At 42.5% G+C, this 15,996-nt stretch overlaps 1 protein-coding gene across 1 annotated transcript; it reads right to left on the bottom strand.

The window, feature by feature from the left end:
• Positions 1–142: 142 nt before the first annotated feature.
• Positions 143–14,549, bottom strand: shc2 (SHC (Src homology 2 domain containing) transforming protein 2). Its single transcript, XM_029429811.1, has 13 exons — positions 13,758–14,549; positions 9,403–9,473; positions 7,246–7,306; positions 6,917–7,036; positions 6,349–6,402; positions 6,098–6,149; positions 5,438–5,564; positions 4,595–4,775; positions 3,997–4,087; positions 2,529–2,708; positions 2,099–2,406; positions 1,850–2,001; positions 143–1,624 (listed from the first exon to the last, which is right to left on the bottom strand). The coding sequence occupies exons 1-12, from the start codon at positions 14,547–14,549 to the stop codon at positions 1,873–1,875; spliced, it is 2,166 nt and encodes a 721-aa protein (XP_029285671.1). The 3' UTR covers positions 143–1,624; positions 1,850–1,872.
• Between the last annotated feature and the right edge of the window lie 1,447 nt (positions 14,550–15,996).

Genomic DNA, 15,996 nt, shown 5'->3' with positions numbered 1-15,996 from the left:
TCTACACTGTCTCTGCGTCTATTTCTGGGTGATCTGAAGTCTTAATTGAAGCATGTGTGCGTGGAAAGTTGGGGTTAACTGAAGCGCAGATACGAAGAGTCACAAACGACAAACTACCGGTTGAATTGTTCCCTCTTTGTAATCGGTTTTATTGACAAAAACAAAAAAGCCATTAAAGAAGAAAAGATCCAAGAAATTCCTGAGAAAGCAAAAGGGGAGATCTGAAATAATCACATTAATCATTTGGACCTCACCAAAAGCCGTGTGGCTCGCCTCGCCTCTCTGCGCCACTCGTGAGGCTGCAGCCACGAGCAGTGGAGGGTTAAAGATATGTTGCTAATGCAAAACGCAGATTACCTACCTCCTCGTAAGACTTTAGACGTATTAGATTGGCAAAAATGGGAACTTACTGTCGCTGCAGCCGAGGAGCAGAACTGCACAAGCAAGTCATTGACATGTAAAGACACAATAAACCTTTCCCTGACACATACAGGATCCAAACCCCCCTTTTTTGTTTTATATCAATCTCTGAAGGGGGTTGTTGTGAGGGCAACACATGACACAATAAGACGGTATTAAACGTTCACCTCCAATGCGAGAGCAGCTTACATGACTGTTCACACGTATAAGAGCTTAATCATCCTGAAGTTTGTTCAGTCGTTCATTGGCATGGCAAGAAAAGTAGTGTTTTGCGTTAGGAGCATAAATGCACATTATATACACTCTGACACAAATGCCTGTCTCTGTAGTTATTAAGGCACTGAAGTTGGAGGAGCTGTGGAAATACAGGCATGTATGTGTATATACTGAGTGTGTAACCCAGGACGTAGTATTCATTTGAGTCTGACCGACAATGTTCACTTATACAACACAAATGATGAACAGCCCTTACAAACACAACGTGAATGACTGATGTTTATATGTGATAACAGTCTCCTGTATGTCCACTAGGCTGTCTATGTGAAGATGAAATGAATGCTTTGTTAAGTGGGATTTGGTGCCTCATCATGGAGAAACAAAGAAAAGGTATGTGGTAGGTGTTTCCTTTGTGCCATCTCAGAGTCCTGGTACCGCAGACCTGTGAGCACGCATCGACACACAGTTCTTCCATTGTCTCTTAGAGTCACAGTAGTTTTGCATTAGTTTTTTTTTCATACAGCGTCTGTTCCAGATTATATGACTGCTTCGTTATTTGTTCGGGGGATGACCTGCGGTTGACCGGTCGGGCACGCCGTGGTATACTTGGAAGCACTTCACTATGACAGGCACTGTGAGACGTCACCTCTCTGTGCATCAAATCCTTGTTTGATTTCCCGAAGATGGAAGTCCTCTTCAAACAGTAGACTTTTCAGGCTCTGGAATCAGTCAAACTGTGGATTCTGGTTGGTTTGTTAGCTTAATAGCTGCATGCTGAGGAGTTTACGACGGGGGAGGGGTAGTTTGGTTGATCCTGGGAGGCAGAAGGCAGAGAAAGAACAAGGAGACGTCAGACGCATCCTTCTCCTTATTGTTCATGGAAAGAAAGTAACGACGATATCCTTTGTTCCAGATAAAAATCCATCCAGCATAAATCATTTCCAGAGTTTGTCTTTGTGGTTCTTTGCATGGGAACGCAATGATTCATCTGTGAAATACAGCAGACGAAGAAGGATGATCATTGTTGGCATATTACAGTCATTTTGTAGGCTTGTAGATACAACAGTCACATCCCTGACACTATAACCTGTCAATCATGCCCTGCAGAGAGGTGATGCTCACATTCTCTGCAGTTGCATTGAGCAAGCAGCTAATATGTGCAAAATAAATCATTTAAGTCATCCTGTACACACGTAGTATACTGCATTCTCACCATCCCACGCTGGTCCAGGTGGCTCACTGTTTCCTCCTCACCACCTGTTTCAGGTGGAGCTCACTTTCTGCTGCCACAATCGGCAGCTCGTTCTTAAGGTGGTACGAGATGAGGTGGCTTATGCTCTCAAATAACATGTCTTTGGTTCGGACCTGTGCGGAGGACGGCAAAGAGATGAAAGGATGTCATTTATCACAAGTACGAACAAACACATTTTTGGTCAGACGCTTGTCTTGCTGCCAGACTCACCACGCCCTCCGGGTCTACGAGCAGTAGATGTTTGGGCAGGCCACAGTGCATGCCCGTTAGCACATACTGTCCCGGGTTGGTGGTGCTCTCCCGGACCAGGAAATCTCCATCTCGGACGAGGACTTTCTCTGCGTCTCGCCTGCTCATGCGGCTGTGGTACCACGCCTCCCTGCGGAGCTGCTCCTCGTTTGGGGCCACGGGGGCTCGACGGCGTGGAGGGCTGGGCCATTGGTCCTCCAGGACCCGCACACCTCCTCCTGCAGCTGCACCGCAGGACTCGTGGAGCTTCAGGGCGTCCTCAAAGGGCTCTACAGGGACAACAATGTTTCACAAATACAAATGTCGTCACTCTACAGCATCTTTCAGATAAAGAAAGTGACTTTTTCTTCTTTATGTGTCAAAACGTGTCGCACTAACTCTCAGGACTCACTCATGTCAAAGAGGTCCTTTTTCGGACTGTCGGGCACCCTGGACCCTCTGTGACCGTTGGGCCCATGTGCCAGTGCTTCCAGGTTTTCCAGACTCTGGGTGTTCACGTACTGATGCTCCTCGTAGTCTCTGCTGCCTGGTGGCTGGCCGTCAGCACACAGGTAACCATCGGATGTCAGAGCTGAGAAACACAGGAGCTCTCACTACGTGTGTGTGTGTGTGTGTGTGTGTGCGTGTGTGTGTGTGTGTGTGTGTGTGTGTGTGTGTGTGTGTGTGTGTGTGTGTGAGAAACGTTTCTTTTATTGCTTAATCTTTGGCTCCCTCTAGAGGTTGAAATTGCAACTTCAAATATTGAGTTATATCAGATGCTACTTTATGTATATTTTATTTTATTTTAAGGTGGTGTGTTCTTGATACTATGACAGTTTTCCTAAAATGTTATGAATTCGCTATATATGTGTATATATGTATGTATATATATACATATATATGTGTATATGTATATATATATATGTGTATATATGTATGTATATATATATATATATATATATATATATATATATATATATATATATATGTGTATATGTATATGTATATATATATATGTGTGTATATGTATATGTATATATGTATATATATATTACATATAATGATATATATATATATATCTATGTTAATATTATACATATACATATATGTATCTAGATACATATATGTATATCATATACATATGATATCATAAATATATATACATATATGTATATATATATACATATATGTTATATATATATATACATATATGTATATATATATATATACATATATGTATATATATATACTACATATATGTAATATATATATACATACATATATGTATATTATATATATATATACTAATATATATTATATATATATATATATATCATATATTAGTATATATATATATCATATGTATATATATATGTATATATATATATAGATATATATAGATATATATATATATATAGATATATATATATACATATAGATATATACATATATGTATGTATATATATATATATATGTATATTAGATATATATATATATATATATAATATATATATATATATATATACATATTGTATGTATATATATATATATATATATATATCTCTATATATGTATGTATATATATATATACCTATATGTATATCTATACATACTATGTATATATATATCTATATATATATATATATAGATATATATATATATATATATATATATATATATTATATATATATAACTTCTTCAATTTATTTAGTTTAGGATTAACTATCATAATAATCTAAATGTACTTCAGGAAATCTTGCGGACGTTCCTATCAAAGATGAAATTATTTGATCAGGAAGTGATTAATGATCCCAGGAGTAATTCCATCAGGGTGATCTCTGCTGTATGTTATACCTGTGCACTGCCACAGGGTGTCTCACCTGAGCTGCTGGTCGTCTCAGTGTCCCAGTGCAGTTCATAGCACAGCTGACCAGGAGGATAAGACGCTTGCTCCCTCCTCGCTGGGAGCCCATCTGCCAAACACACACCAGAGGAACACATCCTCAATACATTTGTGTCTCTATACCTGAACAACTCTCTCATCTCTTGTCCCCCACATAATGTAGTTTTGAAGCACTCTATTTGAAACATTAGCTACAGCATGTCTTGTTTTAAACAGAAAGCGATGGTTTCTCTCACGCGGTGGGCAACAGAGGAGCCGAGGCTCTTTGAGTAATCACATCTATCTTTAGCAAATATGGTGCAGGCGCATCAGGAAGACAGTTATGGAGTATATGTCCATGCTCCTGCTGTTTAATTCCACGTAAACAATATAAGGGAAGGAGCAGGAAAACATATCATTCAGCAGTTTATGAGGGAGCTATCGAAGACTCACTGTCTGCTGAAGCTTAGTGATGCACTACTTGATGATGACCAGATGTAGCTCCGATTACATCTGTGATAACATTACATGTTAAGGTTGCATCCAGAACCTGACCCGACTTAATGTTGTTCCCAAAAGCATGCCCGGAGATTCACCTGTGCTGCTGTCTTGCTCTGTGGTTGTGTGTGGATGTGACCCAGCAGGGCTCCACTGGGCCTGATCCTGGAGTCCACCACTCCCCCCACAGGAGGCTCCTTCCCTGGGATGCTGTTGTAGTAATCATGCTCAGAGAAGTCCTCCTCCTCCACCCACATCGGCTCTTCCGCCCTGACAGACCTGAAGAAGGGCATACGTGCATTTCTGTATTATTACTACACAATTAAGACGTTTTTTATGTATTTGGTGCAGTTTAAAGTTATGTCAAGCAGCAACATTAAGCTATCTTTGCTCAGTTGTTGAGTGTCTATGGGATGGAATAACAGAATCTTTATAAATTGAGGGATGGACACAGTCTCTGACTCTGAAAAGCCCTGATCTAAACAATAATTTGATCATTATTACTGTATTATTATTACTTTTTTAGTAAGAATAACGATCTGGATTCTCAAATGTATTCAGTCCGATCCGATGACATCTCCACATCTGAAAGTGATCTATAAAAATCTGCTGGAGATTTATATAGATCCTCAGAGCTGCTGCTGCTGCTGCTGCTGGCAGCCGGAAGACATTCATTTGAAACCAGAATAGAAAAGACTAAGAGTCTGGAGTTCTTCCTGAGGTTTGGTCAAAGAGGTGAGAAGATCTGCGAGGATCAATATTATAAGATGGATTGTGAGGTCATTGCTCTTTTTATGCAGGACAGTCTGTATTTATGTCACAGTAAGATTGATTGTGCAAAACACCACCTTCACGCCCTCTGGGTTTCAATCTTCCATTGACATTTGCTGCAACTGTCAACTACTTTAAAGCTTTAATGTACATAAAGGTGTAATTGTTACCTCTCCATGGACGCCATGGTTTTGGGAGGACTGTGCAGGTACTGTTTGAACTGCAGCTCGAAGGCTTGGCCGATGGTACTGATGACACTCTGGGCTAAAGCGTCTGAGCACTCCAGGATGTGACATGCTGAAGGAGACAAAACAAGACGTTGTTTTTACACACTTCTAGACTTCTGTAAGTCTGATTCAACAGGAGAAATTCCTGCTTTTCCAGCTTTGTCAACAGCTCTGCAAAGAAACGCAGTAAAGGAGAGTCGGACAATATTAGCAAAGTGTTTCAGAGATGGAGAGAAAATGTTGCTACCTTCTGCTAACTGTATCACAGCTGTGGCTTCATTTCAAAGGGCTTTACAGGCCCAGAAAACAGGACAATAATTATCATAGAATACAAACATATAACGGCATCGGGATCACAATCCTGATCAGGAGGAGGTTTGAGACGAGTAACTAGCACTCGTACAGGGTACTGTATGAAGCCTGTGCTCGTGTGGTGCGAGGGGATATGACAGACTTTGCCTTTTCCACTGTCACACTATTACAATATGCAGCTCTACTTTTATTGTTTCCAAATGGTGGTTATGCTATAACATTATAAAATACATGTAGAAGAGGTCCCTTATTGTACATATGTGGTTATGAAACAGGACATTCAGCACACACCTCTCTGATTCACTGGGTCTTTGGCCACATACGCAACATAATCAGGCGTGTCCTGCAAAAGAAAGGAGGGTAAATTCAATCAGACCAGATAAATGAGAGATTATAACTAAATTATAGGACTCATTTATTCTTCGAGTCATGAGATTGAAAAACTAGTAAGATAGAATCCAGTCAGATAAGTGCAGTCTGCTAAAATGTCCATTATAACAACAAGATAAAAAAGAGAGCTGGGAGCGAAACGCTGCACTCACTGCGTCTCCGCCAGAGGCGAAGGAGATGGACTGCATGGGATGGTGAGCTATCACCTGCAGGAGACAAATGTTCTACTTTTACATGTCATCTTTAAATAAACGTGGGCACAGACAACGCAATTAAAAAGAAGAAGAAGAATAGAGATGCCAAAATACAAAAATAGTTTCAAAGAAGTTAAAAAGGAGTCGATCTCATTACACTACACAAGTGTAATTACACAATTCTTATTATTTTCACACATTTCTTCCACAATTTTATTTTCAGGAAGGAGGAAACTGTTGTGGAACATTTAAATTACTTCTATAAAACATGACATTTCTTCTCTCTTAGCGATCAATTAACAACTATTTATTTTTACTATTTATTAGATGAGAAAACTGAGCGAGTTAAGATTTAAGGAGAATTTAAATCATATCATAACTGACAACAAAAATGATAGTTTTAGACTTTTTAATGTATTTGTGGTCCGGGAGGAACATTCTTCTTATCAGTGGAAGACAATTACATTTAATTGAGCGATATTTGGGCAAATATATCAGTATACTTACACTAGTTATAGCATCATACCTGTCGTGTGGTAGGGATAAGCAGACCAAGGCCATCTATGGAAATATTGACTGCAATACTCATGCCTGCAAATCGCAGGTTGCTCTTCCCCATAACAGACTGGAGAGCTTTGTTCTGGGCCTACATGAGGAACAAAAAAAATACAGTGGAAATGAGAAAACTTACATACAGTAAACAGAAATGTCTTCCATGTTTATCTCTTACGTTCCTTAAAATCACTTTACTAACCTGTGGGGTAACTTCCATCTGCTTCTCCAGCAGAGATACAACGATGTAGTAAACAATAGAATAATGAAACATGCACTGTAAGATTAAAGTTCACTATTAACCTTCTTCCTCCAAGCTCCCTTTCCGCCTGGCACAATGTCACACAGCCTGTTGATGGCTTCCCTAATAAGGGGAATGAAGAAAGGTCAAAGGTCAGACTATGGTGGGACACGCTGAAAACTAATCTAATAGCTAGAAGGGAAATACAAATAAAAATCATGTGGATTCCTATTAACTGTGCAGACGAATATTAAACATCCAGTGACTACAATGTGAGTGTTACTGGGATTAAAGGTTTTAAATCTTGAATTATTGTTCAAAGCTGGGGAAAAAAAGCTGTTGCATCAAAAAAAAAAAGCCCTGAGGTTAAACATGAACAGAAGCTTTGTGCTCCCTCCCTCGGGCGAAGGTCATAGGTCACAGACCCATCACAGTTCAAAGGTCAAGAAAGCAGTTCTGTTCACAAGCACTAAAGTAGTTCTTACGACATCGACAGTGATTGTTTTTCAAACTCGTGTTTAACTCCTGGTTAAATTAGGGCAGAAGAGACACTAAATAAAGTGTCTCGAGCCTTCTACTACTGCTTTTATTAGGGCATCATAACTCACATTTATTTGCCACAGAGCAATTCACTCTGCAGATTTGTTACAACTTTGCAGTGAAGCTGCTATAACTCCTGGGAATGGTCGTCTAATGGCCGTTTAAAGCCTCTATCCCCCGTGTGTCTGATGGCGGCTGTGAGGCATAATGTGGATTTGAGGCTGGAGCTCGCTGCCAGGGGACGGCGAGGACAGCAGTCAAGAACCCAGCTGCCCCTATCAAGTGGCTCGTAAATATTTAAAAGGCAGCGTCGCGGGCCCCATCTCGAGTAAAGGTCTTCTCTGGGATTTTAAAAAATACCACAATGTTGAAATGACTCTGATGAGAGGGCGGAGGAAGCAGGAGGAGGAGGAGGAGGTGGAGAGAGATGGGCTGGGGTTCTTGTTTTTGTCTGCTGGCTTTGTCTTCCCTGCAATAAAATGCCTCATTATCACTGGTGTTGCTGTTTAACACTGTGACACAGAGAGCACTGTTGGGACAATGCGCCTTCTTAGGAGCTGAAGTACATTTTTAAAATTCTGTCAACCAGTGAATGTTTCGTTGTGGTTAAATTAACGTGAAAAGCTCTGACTTGCTGCTTTTGAATAGCACCCAGCAACAACTAAAGAAAAGGTAAGTTAGTACTGTTTGTTAGATTGATTAAGACAATCAACTCATTGATTTTTGGCCTTGTGGGACAGATGGCCCATCCCATGTTCCCCAAGGACTCACAGACCTCATGTCAGTTAGCATCACTGCAACATTTGGAAGTCTGTTTTCAAGGCGTACCGTTGCTCCTGAGTGGAAAAAGGCTGCATTGATTTCAAATAAGTGCACGCACACTAACCGAATAGTCAACGACCACAAAGATGCAAAAACCATATTCATCATCAAAGCACTGAAACAATCGTAGCTACACTGATGTCCGTATGGTTTCTCCCTTTGCTAAATGTTGTTGTTTTGTTCGTCCTCAAAAAGTAACAACCACAGACATTATCCAGCAGGGTGCGTTCATGGGGACCACTGCAGCTTTCCACAGTCATTAGCAAACATCATCAATAATAGATCTCCCTCTCTATCACTCCATCTCCTGCAGCCTCCTCCCCCCTGCACTTAAGCCTTGGATGCACGGTGAGCTCTGATTACTGCCGATCGATAGCGGAGGAGAGGGAGGAGGGTGAGAGAGGGAGAGGGAGTGCACTTCTCCCATGAGGCAGAGGATTGCAAGCAGCCCCAGATTTTATAACAATAACATCACATGTAGAGCATAACAACACGACACAAGACATACTAAGACCCCGAGGTGTAGTTGTATTTACCGTCACTGAGCACATACGCAGTCTCCATGGGACACACTATGTTGCTGTCAGTGCACAACACCTTTGATTTATATATTTTTTTTATACTTACATTGGCATTTAATTTCCACTGGGTAGGGTTTGGTTGAAATAAAAAAATGACATATTTATTAAGGATCCTTCATCACGACACTTTGAAAATAAAAATAAAAAATGTAAATCCAGAAGTGACACACCGCTGGTAGCAATTTGATATCATAGTAGCTGATACGTCAGTTAACACTTTACTTCTTGGATCAAATGATCCTGACTCATCACTAACAGAGATGGTTTCCAGCGTACCTTGTCACCTGAGTCCGCGTGTTGAAGTCCAGGGAGCGCATTGACTTCAATACTTCGATGCAGCCCATGTACTGCAAAAGGAAACAAAAGAAACAGAAAAGTGAAAGTTTGAAATGATGGCGGAGGACAGATTAGATGCTGTAAATGCAACAGTAACCATGTGTTGTAGAGCGATATAAGACATGTGATGGGTGGGGAAATGCATGATACATCTATATATTTCAAATATATCAATTATGAACATGTTGCATTTGGAGTAAAATGACCAAAACAGAAAATAAAAACACATTTCTGCAGTTTTCCTCTCTTGGTACTCGTGACTATTTCCAACAATGCATCATAATGTAACTCAGGAGCGGCAGCCAGCTGAGCAGCTTCCTAATGGCTGTCAGGTCGGGGTGCTAATAGCACCCTGACTAGATTAGCGGCACTAAAAGCTCCAAATCATGGACAAGCTGCAGCTTCTTAAGCCTCCGGGGGGGGAGCTGAGGGTGTGAGTGTTTTCTGTGTGTACAATCAATGCATGTGAGGAAGTCTTTTACTCATTTAAATATCTGTGACATTTACATGAAAAGATGGAGGGATGTGTAACGTCACATTTGTATTTCAGTTTACCATCAGTCAATATATATACATATATATACATATATATATACATATATATATATATATATATATATATATATATATATATATATATATATATATATATATATACATATATATACATATATATATATATATATATATATATATATATATATATATATATATATATATATATTATATACAGTATAAAGCAAACAATGGCACATTCACAGTCTTGATTAAAAATAAACCAATAAATAAACACTGATGTTGTTATTCACTTTGTTGTTGTTTTCTGTTCATTTCATTCTTTGTCTTTCATAATCGTAATTGAGCTTTGGCCAACATACAGTCTAGTGTCATGCCAAGAAAGCCAATTGAATTGGAAAAATTGATTTATAAACTCTTTGTGACACTAATTAGGTGATACATCATTATATCCATAAATTCCTTATTCCAATCCATATTTAGAAAATGAATAGAGAGAGACTATAGAGAGAGAGAGAGAGAGAGAGAGAGAGAGAGAGAGAGAGAGAGAGAGAGAGAGAGCGAGAGACTATAGGGCGAGAGACTATAGAGAGGTAGAGAGAGAGAGAGACAGAGAGAGAGAGACTATAGGGAGAGAGACTATAGAGAGCGAGAGAGAGAGAGAAGAGAGAGAGAGAGAGAGAGAGAGAGAGAGAGAGAGAGAGAGACTATAGAGAAGAGAGAGACTATAGGGTGAGAGACTAGAGAGAGAGAGAGAGAGAGAGAGAGAGAGAGAGAGAGAGAGAGAGAGAGAGACTATAGAGAAGAGAGATATAGGCGAGAGACTAGAGAGAGAGAGAGAGAGAGAGAGAGAGGAGAGAGAGAGAGAGAGAGAGCGAGAGAGAGAGACTATAGGCGAGAGACTATAGAGAGAGAGAGAGAGAGAGAGGAGAAGAGAGGAGAGACAGAGAGACTATAGAGGAGAGAAGAGACTATAGGGCGAGAGACATAGAGGAGAGAGAGAGAGAGAGAGAGAGAGAGAGAGAGAGAGAGAGAGAGAAGAGAGAGAGAGAGAGAGAAGAGAGACAGACAGACAGACAGACAGACATAGAGAGAGCCAGAGGACAGAGAGAAGAGAGAGAGAGACAGAGACACTATAGAGAGAGAGAGAGAGCGAGATAGAGGCGAGGAGGACTATTAGAGAGAGAGAGAGGACAGAGAGAGAGAGAGAGAGACAGAGACAGACAGACAGACAGACAGACAGACAGACAGACAGACATAGAGAGAGAGAGCAGACAGACAGACGACAGACAGACGAGAGAGACAGAGAGAGAGAGACAGAGACACTATAGAGAGAGAGAGACTATAGGCGAGAGACTATAGAGAGAGAGAGAGAGACGAGCAGAGAGAGAGAGAGAGAGAGACAGAGACAGACAGACAGACAGACAGACAGACATAGAGAGAGAGAGAGAGAGAGACAGAGACAGACAGACAGACATAGAGAGAGAGACAGACAGAACAGACAGACATAGAGAGACAGACAGACAGACAGACAGACAGACAGACAGACAGACAGACAGACAGAGAGAGAACCTTTGAGCCCGAGAGCTTAATACGCTTTCTAACCAGATTTGGAGACGAGGGGAAGTCTTCCATCAGGAAAATTGTGTCTCTTTTTTCCTTCCCTGTCTCTGCCAATGCCTCCATTGTCACACACTCATCTGCTGATGAATCGCATCCCCTCTTCTATCACTCTATCTGCACTCCCTTCCTTTGGGCCGAGTCTCCAGCACACTGTTCCTGCGGCCACAGGGACACTGCGAGAAGCATTCCTCGGAAATCTAATAACACTGGCAAACCCGTTCAAAACTTTCGAGAAGCATGCATGTTGTGTAACAATGGAGGGGCGGATGATGGACAGATGAGGACAGCTGGATGTTACCAAACAGTATCTGGAGAGTGTAAAGGGTGAATGATCCGTTTGTTAATTCAGTACACGCGGTCCTATCTTGTTTCTAATTCATGCTGCCAAAGTACATTATTCATGTTGTCGACGTGAAGTTCCTTTAATGCAACGCTCACAGCATATATATATATATGCATCCGTGCAACATGGAGGGACCTTTCTGGACACTGCACCAACGATAGTGCAGAATGATTTGACTGGTAAACACAGTGCACCAGATTGTGACAGAGCAGCATAAAAAGATAGCAGTGTGGTTTTTATATAGCTCTCTAGATGATAGCTGGCAGCTGCAGTGCTTTGTTTGAGGGTTGCTGCAGTGTCCTGGCTGTCAAAGATGGCAGATGCAGGCCAGACACAGAGCCTGACATGGCTGTGCGGACAAAGAGAAAGTGCAAAGGAGGAAACCAAATACTAAGAATCATATTTGTGTCGTTCCCAGCAGAGGAGTGACGGTGTGTCAGCGAGAGGCGCTGAAACAGAAATAGAGGGAGACAGAGCCGCGCGCTATGGTAGCTATGCCGATTAAAAATGGCACAGTGCAGCAGAAATCTACTGTCACTTTGACACTAATACATGCAGCAAGTGCTCCTCGCTGCATAGATTTAGCACAGAACGGCACACATGGTACCGCTTTAGCTGCTGCCAGATGCAACTCTTACACGGGTCGTCTCACATTGTTGCAGTGCACCTTCAGGTGACAACAACGAGCTGGTAGAAGCTTGGTGACAATGAATCAAACATTAGAGCAGCACTTGTTATGAATGTGGGAAAGCCCTGCATGGTGGGGAGAGTTCATCGTTAGACCCCTCCCATACCGATCCAACCATCCCCACATCACATGATGCAAATGACTGTGATTAAATGTAATTGAATATAGGAATGAATGGTGCCTGTATAATGCCATTAGAAAGCGTGCTTGAGACCCAGACCGGGCTAATCGAACGAGCCATGTCATTAGTTTGAGGGGAGGAAGAAGAGCAGTGCAAGAGGGGGTGGAGGTGAACAGGAGGGGAGATCATTGACATTGACATCAAGCAGTCTGCTTGGGATGGAAACCATTTATAAACACCAATCCCAAGTACACACTGATACAGATATCTCTTCATATCTTTACCTTTAAAAAGAAAATACATAATTCTTTATGTAGCCTGAGCTTGTCTTTAATAAAAAACACAAAGAGTTTCTATTTTGAAATAGTCATTCAAGCATACTCTAAGGATACCAACTATCATAAAGATTAGGATTCAGCATGTTTAGTGATTGTAAATCATATTTTATGAATAAAACACTATGGCCTGAATGTAAACAGTCCGGAAAGCACACAAAGAACACCACTCCCACAATCACACATGCGTTTAATGCACTATAAATATGGTTGTTTTAAGTTAATCATATGATGCTTACAACCTTCTGTAACCACAGCTGTAAAATAATGACCCTTACTACAGGCTGTGCACATCGTTTCATGGTTCATCTTCCTCCGCCCTGACGCCTGTGTGCTATCCTGACGCAGTCTATAAGAGCCACACCAAGCCATCTATCTGGATTATGTATTCCCCAGCCCTCGCCACATGAGCTGCATAACAAACTGCCTGGCACTGTGGAGTCCTTTTGTTTCCCACCCAGATAGAGAAACCTTTAAATGGGCTCATTAATATTGTGTAATACTCTGATCATGTAATTAACATGTGAGCTCCAGAAAAAAAAAGTTTTTTTTCTGTCACACACACTTTTAAGACAAATCCTGAATTTAAGTGGATGTTTAAGAAGTGCACCTTTGTAATGGATATGCAGTGTGCATTTATATAAAGAAACAAAGTGCCAACTGACTCACCCTGACAATATAAGAGGCCCCCGGTCCTGCAATCGTCTTGTCAGGGTGCAGCCAGCCTTGAGAGGGTTTGTGGATGCAGCTACCCTTCTGGGTGAAGTCCTCTCCCCCCAGCCACATGCCTTCCACCCTTGTCCTGCGGTTCATTCCTGACCTGGAGCTGCTGGAACACCCAGGGCTCGCCGTGGCCTCTGTGGCCCAAAATCCGTGACCCCCTTGACTGGCCGAGTTTGCAGCTGAAACTGCTCTCTGCCCTCGAATAGCCTGCAAGGAACAGGGGGTGACACACACAGGGTCACAGGAGTTAAGCACCGCCGCGAGACTGGCCACCGGGCCACTGGCTGAGGTCGCACCACTGTGCCTGTGTGATGATGAGCTGTGTGAGGCAGAGGCTTGGGGAGGAGCTGCCTTCCCCGAGTCCTTGCTAGAGCTGGAGCTGGAGCTGGAGTTGGACGGGCTTCGGCTGAGCAGGGAGTTGGAGAACTTCCACTGGGGCATCCTGGGGATGAGCATGCAGAACGTCGTGGTGGCATCCTGTTCCCCATCCAGGCAAGGGGAGTCGGCCAGGGCTGCAGCCCCGGCAGAGGAGGATGATCTGGTTCCACTGTGATCCAGAGGAGGCAGGGGAGGCAGGGGAGGCAGGGGAGGCAGGGGAGGCAGAGGAAGGCTCGTGGCGGAGACGGAGACCACCGGTGTGGCCACAACTTTGCCGCTCATGGCTAAGCTCTGCATCAGGTCGTCGGAGGAGGTCACAGACTCGTTGCGAAAGCGGCCATACTTTGGCTTAAGGAGCATGCCCGGAGGAACCGCCTGAAGCAGGAGCTGAGAGGGTGGATAACTGCCAGAGGATGGGGGGGGGGAAGGGGAAGGGGGAAGGGGAGGGGGAGAGGTGTAAAGGGAAGCAGAAGAGAAAACTAGAGAGAAAATATTCCAGGTGGAGTCCTATATCCTTGTGAACTGAATGCTGTCTGGTCCTCTCCCGTTCACACACACACGCTCACACACTGTCCCGCTCTCATGCCACTCTCCTCTCTGTCTGAGCTGGCCTGCTTGCTTTCACTGCCTTATGCTCCCAGTCTCTCTCTCTCTCTCTCTCTCTCTCTCTCTCTCTCTCTCTCTCTCTCTCTCCCCCCCCTCTCTCTCTCTCTCTCTCTCTCTCCCCCCCCCCCTCTCTCTCTCTCTCTCTCTCTCTCTCTCTCCCTCCCTCTCTCTCTTTGGATGATGTCATTGGGTCTATTAGCCCTGCCCTGCCCAGCTGCTCTCAGGCTGTATTAGCTAAAACACATCTTCCTGAACCACAGGCAACCTCACACACACACACACACACACACACACACACACACACACACACACACACACACACACACACACACACACACACACACACACACACACACGATGGGTTTGTAATAACCCTCTGCCATAATCAGTCTCAGTAAAGGAATGTTATTAAATTGCACAATGTACTGTAGCAACCCCCATTGATGGGGCTGTATTGCAATACAAAATAGAAATATTAATTAAAAAATTGATTGCGAATGTGAGTAAATAATACCGACATGAGTCACATCCAATTAGTTAAAGTGTATTTTTGTGTGAGTCAATGTGTGTGTGTGTGTGTGTGTGTGTGTGTGTGTGTGTGTGTGTGTGTGTGTGTGTGTGTGTGTGTGTGTGTGTGTGTGTGTGTGGCAGGGTGAGAGTGTAAATCCATTTGTCCTGGAAATAGACTAAAAGTTAACAAAGGAAGCAAACGCAGCCCCACACATAAAGGACTACAGGTCTGAAAACATCCACTCTATCCCATCTGCCTGACTCCTGCTCCCCAGAGAGCAATCAGCCGTCTCAACACGATCCTTTTAGCTGCTCACATGCACCCTCCCTCGTGCCTTCTCCAAATCATTCCCATTCTGTTTTCTAACACTTGTTCCCATCTTACACAAAGGTACTGAAAGGATTCTCAGTGTGGGTTCAGCAGGATTTTTCACAACATGCACACGGGTGGGAGCAACGTCTACACTGATTGTGAAATAACCCAATAGTCGGGGTCATCTGTTGCGCAAAAAGAGGGGGAATCTACTGACTAAATAACGCCACCCACGCAGACGAGGAAAAGGCTCATTGTGTTCCTGTCAGTTGATTCAATTAAATCAAGCAAGTCGTTACAATTTCTTACGTCCAATTATCATGTTATCAAATGGACAGACAACAGGGTAAATAATACAGTAAAGAAACAACAACACAC

The sequence above is a fragment of the Cottoperca gobio genome, chromosome 4, assembly GCF_900634415.1.
Source record: "Cottoperca gobio chromosome 4, fCotGob3.1, whole genome shotgun sequence".
NCBI lineage: Eukaryota > Metazoa > Chordata > Actinopteri > Perciformes > Bovichtidae > Cottoperca > Cottoperca gobio.
This window is presented reverse-complemented; position numbering and strand designations above follow the sequence as displayed.

What these genes read in the sequence shown, in the direction of transcription:
- shc2 (XM_029429811.1), bottom strand. Translation starts at nt 14,549, where the DNA reads ATGCTCCTTAAGCCAAAGTATGGCCGCTTTCGCAACGAGTCTGTGACC. An exon ending in GGGCCTCTTATATTGTCAGG is followed by an intron (nt 9,474 to 13,757) that starts GTGAGTCAGTTG and finishes TTCCTTTTGCAG; the next exon opens with TACATGGGCTGCATCGAAGT. An exon ending in AGGGAGCTTGGAGGAAGAAG is followed by an intron (nt 7,037 to 7,245) that starts GTTAATAGTGAA and finishes TTCCTCATGTAG; the next exon opens with GCCCAGAACAAAGCTCTCCA.